Source organism: Chrysochloris asiatica, unplaced genomic scaffold (assembly GCF_000296735.1).
Source record: "Chrysochloris asiatica unplaced genomic scaffold, ChrAsi1.0 scaffold00076, whole genome shotgun sequence".
NCBI classification, from domain to species: Eukaryota; Metazoa; Chordata; class Mammalia; order Afrosoricida; family Chrysochloridae; genus Chrysochloris; species Chrysochloris asiatica.
In genome coordinates, this window is record NW_006408594.1 from 2,510,792 (window position 1) to 2,516,617 (window position 5,826).

The window sequence follows — 5,826 nt, forward strand, 5'->3', positions numbered from 1 at the left end:
TTAAATACTGGCTGTGCCCGGCGCTGTTCTGTGCAGGTGAAGTATGTTAGTGGATATAGGAGCACCCTACGGTGGATACTGTCAGTGTACAGATGGGTAAATGAGGCACATAGAGACTGGCAGAGCTGCAGTTTCATCCTGGGTCTGATGCTTGCCCACTCTTTTATTCCCTCAGTGACGTCACCACGCAGACTAGCAAACCCTTAATTATAGATGTCTGGGAGCTCCAGTGGAGTGCAGATGGAGCAAACACCGCAAGGGATCATAGGAAAGGGGGCCCTGCTTATTCTGCAACAGAGACCCTGGACTCTTCCCTGCCTTTGTCTGGGAAGGGGTGTGAGGGGTCCAGTCTCTAGCTAACTGGCTCTTATACAAGTGAGGCAGGCAGAGCTGGCACAGGGCATTCTGGCTTGTGTGCTGCCATCTAGTGGCTGGAGGGATTATTGCTCTTGCAGCCCCAGAAGGCCCTTGGCTATTGTAGCATTTAACTGTAGATGGAGTCCTGGTGTAGCTCTGCGGGTTAATGCGGCTGGACTGCAAGGTCGGTTTGATTTGCAAAGTTGGTGGTTCAAGCTTACCAGCTCCTCCTCAGAAACCTTATACAGGTTCACTATGAGTTGGAACCTACTGGATGGCACTTAACAAAGTACCTCCATGAAGAGTGATGCCTCATACTGAATAGAAGCAATCCTCTGGAGTTAAGTCAGAAAATCCCTCTTCTGGGGGTTGTGATAAACTCCAATCTAGTCTTGTGAGGGGTTAGGCGTGTTGAGGTATAGGTTACCTCCTAGCAGGGTGCTAGGCCTGAAATGGGAATATGGAGAGAGAGCTTAGGGGACCACACACCACCGGTCCCACCCCCAGGAAGTTCACAACTAGCTGTGAGAGCCTGCCCTTCCCCTCCTCCTGGATCACTGCACTCCATGGCCTAAATAGGTGTCCCACCCTCACCTGTGTCTCCTTGGAAACCAGGAACCCATGTAAACACACAAGTCCAGTGGCGCTACCACTACCACTACCCCTGCCCCCAGACTATCCCCACCACTGACTTTTGTGAGCTCTTCCACCTCCAGCATTTGAGTCTGTTTTACAGCCACCAGCCTGGGGCTCTGTCAGGACAGGGTTTTCGTCAACTGAGACTTCAGGGCCTCCTCCAAGTCTGGTCTGTGCCCCTGTCTGCTCCGGCAGCCCCCAGACTTCCTGTCACAGCCACTCACCCTAAACCTTGCCTTCCCCTAACAGTGCAGCAGCCCTGTGGCCTGGAGGCCACATTTGTTTGAAGTGTAGCCCCAGCAGCTATCACATGACTCGTTAATTGGCCTAGTGACAGTACTGGTGGTGAAGGAGGCATATGGCCTTGGTGAGTCCCTTGTCCGGTGGTATATTTAGGTCCTGTTGAGTTGAGTTGATTGTCAGCTCATAGTAATGCCATGTGACAGAGTAGAACTGCCTCATAGCATTTTCTAGAAGGAACCCTGTTGGTACAGAGTACTTGGCTGTTACCTGACAGTTTGGTGGTTCGAATACACCCTGTAGTTCTTGGGAAAAACGTCTGGTGGCTTTTCTCATGGAATCCATTGCCATCAAGTTTAAGTCTAACTCACAGCAAGCCTGTATAGTGTTTCCAAGGAGTGGTTGGTGGGTTTGAACTTCTGACCTTTCAGTTAACAGTGCAGTGCTTATCCTACAGTGCCACACCAAGATTATGGTCCAACTCCTGTTGTTAGGTGCCATCAAGTTGGTGCCAACTCATAGTGACCCTGTACACATCAGAACAAAATGTTGTCCGGTCCTGGGCCAGCCTCACCATCGTTGCCATGCCTAAACTCATTGCTGCTGCCACTTTGCCAATCCATCTCGTTGGGGGTCTTCCTCTTTTTTTTATGACTCTACACTTTATCAAACATCATATCCTTTTCCAGGGACTGGTCCCTCCTGATAATATGTCTGAAGTATGAGAGACGAAGTCTGGCCATCCTGGCTTCCAAGGAGCACTCTGGCTGCAGTTCTAACAAACAGATCTTTTTGTAGTCCATGGCACTTTCAGTATTCTCCTCCAACACCGAAACTCAAATGCATCAATTCTTCGATGGTTTTCCTTATTCACTGTCCAGCTCTTTCGCATGCCTATGAGTTTATAGAAAATAGACTGGATTGGGTCAGGCGTACCATAGTTCTCAAACTGCCATCTTTGTGCTTCAACACGTTAAAGAAGTCTTGTGCAGCAGATTTGCCTAATACATTGTTTGATTTCTTGACTGCTGCTTCCATGAGTGTTGATGGTTGATCCAAGCAAAAAAGAAGTTCTTGACGACATCAATCTTTTCTCCATTTATATGGATGTTGTTCATTGGCCCAGTGGTGAGGATTTTTGTCCAACTCATAGTGACCTTGTGTAGGGTTTCTGAGGCTATAAATCTTTACAAGAGGGGAAAGCGTCATCTTTCTCCCTCAGAGCAGCTGGTGGGTTTGAACTGTCAACCTGTGGGTCTCAATTCAGTACTTACCCTACCAGCGTCACCAGGGCTCCTCCCATAAAGATGACAACCTAGAAAACCTTAATGGGGCGGTTGTACTGTCACATGGGTTCACTAAGAGACTGAGTTGGTAAGATGGTGCCTAGCCACAGTCTTTAAAAGAGCAGCTTGCCAGACCTTTCTTCCGAGGAGTCACTAAGTTTCACTTTCTGTTAGCGGCGGAGCACTTTGCTGCTGTAACCCCATGGTGCCTCTTTGTTGAGTGTTATAGGCCATTGAGGGTGTTGGACTGGAGTTTGGGGTCACTGAGGCCCCTGTCCTACCCTGGGACCAGTTTGGAAGTGGAGTGTGAGCTATGTAGAGTCCTGGGCTTTAGAGAGAGAGGCAGCAGGAGCTTAGTCAGCCCACAGCCTCTGCTCAACCATTTGTCTCTAGCCCATCCCCCATGTCTGACTCCTCCGGTGGGTTCCTGCCAGCCCTGGGCCGGACACACGGACCAGGAGCCTAGAAGGAATATCATTGGGCACCTTCACAGGCAAGCAGGGGCTCAGGGTGCTGGATAGGGCAGAATGGACATCTAGGGGGCTTCCCAGAGCTGGGGGTGCTCAGGACTCCTGAGAAAGTCTGCCTCTGCAGACCAGCCCCATCCTGATGGTTGCTCCTTCAGTGAAACTCAGGCCTCACCTAGACAAGGGAGGGAAAGGTTAGGTCTTGAAGTTGGGCCTGGACTGAGGCCTAAAGTTGCCCTCTGACCCCTTTTCTTCTGCCTCTAAGAGGGGGCCTGGATACCTCTGTCTCACACAGGCTCTCAGGATGGGGTAGTGAGACCCCCCTTCAGGTAGCCGATGTTGGATCATCCAGAGGCCAGTGGACGCCCTGAGCCGCCCCCCCCCCCCCCCCCATCCAGCTTAGCACACAGGCACGGGTCCTGCCCCTCCTGAAGCCCCCACTCAGCCCCTCGCTCTCCCTGCAGGCCCGGGCTCAGGCCGAGGCACTCCGCATCAGCGATGTACACTTCTCTGTCAAGCCGAGCTCCAGCGCCTCCTCGCCCAAGCTGCACTCCAGCGCAGCAGTGCACAGACTCAAGAAGGACATCCGCCGCTGCCATCGCATGTCCCGCCGCCCCCTGCCCCGCCCAGACCCCCAGGGGGGCAGCCCAGGCCTGCGTCCCCCCATCTCACCCTTCTCCGAGACTGTGCGTATCATCAATCGCAAGGTGAAGCCTCGGGAGCCCAAGCGGAACCGCATCATTCTGAACCTAAAGGTGATCGACAAGGCCCCGGGTGGAGGGACTGCGGGGCAAGGGCCCGGGACCCTCGCCCGCCCCAAAGTCCCCTCTCGGAACCGCGTCATCGGTAAGAGCAAGAAATTTAGTGACAGCATCCTGCGCACCCAGATCCGCCACATGAAGCTCGGGGCCTTCGCGCTATACAACAAACCCCCACCAGCCCCTTTGTGTCCCCCACCCACGGGCAAGGCCGACACTGCTGTTCCCCAGGGTCCCGGGCTGCTCCTAGGCGCCCCCGCTGCTCCCTACGATGCCCGCAGCTCCAGCTCCTCCGACTGCCCCTCACCAACTCCACAGTCCTCTGACCCTGATGATGTGCCCCCCAAGCTGCTGCCGGAAACCCTGAGCCCATCAGCCCCCGACTGGCGTGAAGCTGAGGTACTTGATCTGTCTCTCCCAGCCGAGTCGGCAGCCACCAGCAAGCGGGCACCCCCTGACGGTTCTGCTGCGTGCAGCCAGGCGCTCCCCACAGTCCCCGTGCCTGCCGGTGCCTCTTCCGAGCCTGAGGCCGGGGACTGGCGCCCCGAGATGTCTCCCTGCTCCAACGTGGTCGTCACCGATGTCACCAGCAACCTCCTGACCGTCACCATCAAGGAATTCTGCAACCCTGAGGATTTTGAGAAGGTGGCAGCTGGGGTGACAGGTGCTACCGGGATAGGTGGAGGCAGTGGGGCCAGCAAGTGAGGGGCTCCACCAAGGAGGGAACTTTGGGGGGCCTCCTGTCCAAAGTCGCCCTCTTGTTGCACCCTGCCCTCACCGCCTACGCTTTGCTTGTTCAGATGGCTCCGTGTTGACCCTGGGATGGGACTGGGCAGCTGGAACCCCAAAGCCCATTGGGGGGCTCCTTGGGACCCTTCCTGACTCGTACACAGTGGGTCCCACTGGCTGGTTTCTGGAGAACTCAGAACCGAGGGTTCAGCTGCTCCTCCACATCCCACTCCCAACCCCAGCTTGCTGGCTGTACTCGGGTGCAGCGTCCGATTCCTCGGTGCTGCCTGGCAGCTGTGGGGGCCCTTTGGAGACCCCCATCCAGGGTGGGCAAAGCCCTTGACAGAGGTCCGGGACAAGGCCAGGCTCGGCCTCTGCTTTTTCCTCAGAAGCTGGGTCAGAGTCAGGCCCCCCGAGTCCCCTTCTGGAAGGTGGGGGGGTCTGGCAGGAAACAGCCTGTCCCAGCTTCCTGGTGTCTCAAGACCCCTTCAGTTCTCGACCAAAGGTGCTATTAGAGCCTGGTGTGCGTGTGCGTCCGCCACCTCTTGGCGTGTTTGTACGTGTGTATCCATATGTGCATTGGGTGCTAGGCCCCAGGCTTCCAGATGGCACCCTTCCGGTTCCTCAGAATGAACAGGGTCATTGAAGGTCTGGACCTTCCCTCGCCATCCGCTCGGGTCCGAGGAGATGGTTGTGGAAGCCGCCAGGCCTGCCCTCCCAGCCCAGTGTGCTGGGGGTCTCTGCCCTCTGCCTCAGGGGAATCAGCCTGACCAGCCAGGCCTTCACTGTAGACATGGCATGGTGGGGACTGAGCTGGAGAGGGGGACCCCCACTCAAGCTTCTCCTTCCTCCTAGGGGTCTGGGAAGGAAGGGGAAGCTTAGCAACCTCCCCTGGGGGTCTCGTCGGCTTCTCTCACCCCCCTCTCTTGCTTCTGACGCTGAGGCTTTAGCATAGCCCAGCCTGCTCGAAGCAACCAGAGGCCTCAGAGGCCCTAGGCAGCCTCAGTTTCCCTCGTGCTGCCTAGGAGCTGAGGCGTTCATGCCAAGGGCAGAGACCAAAGCCCCGATTTGAGGCCAGGTGTTGGGAGGATAGGCAGGCCGAAAGGGCAGGGTCGCAGCGAGGGTATTTGGTCTCTGGTCTCAGGAGTGGGACCAGGGGCCTAGTGGCTACACTTAGACCACTGCCTGAATGTCAGTTTGACCTCGGTGTTGTGGTCCTGGCTGAGGCTCTAGGGACCTTCCTGGTGTGTACAGCAGTTGGTACTTCCCACTTGATAGCCAAATACCCTTGGTCCCTAAGCTTTGGAGGACTCCCCCAAATCTCCCTGCCAGGAACTGCAGCGCAGCCTGCCC

At 55.8% G+C, this 5,826-nt stretch overlaps 1 protein-coding gene across 1 annotated transcript in view; it reads left to right on the forward strand.

The window, feature by feature from the left end:
* The window catches only part of CBX6 (chromobox homolog 6), an 8,784-nt gene extending 4,200 nt beyond the window's left edge, over positions 1 to 4,584 (forward strand). Inside the window, exon 5 of the mRNA XM_006865177.1 lies at positions 3,451 to 4,584. Within this exon, the coding sequence (XP_006865239.1) occupies positions 3,451 to 4,449 (999 nt within the window). The 3' untranslated portion in view covers positions 4,450 to 4,584. The remainder of the gene's footprint in view (positions 1 to 3,450) is intronic.
* Positions 4,585 to 5,826: the final 1,242 nt, after the last annotated feature.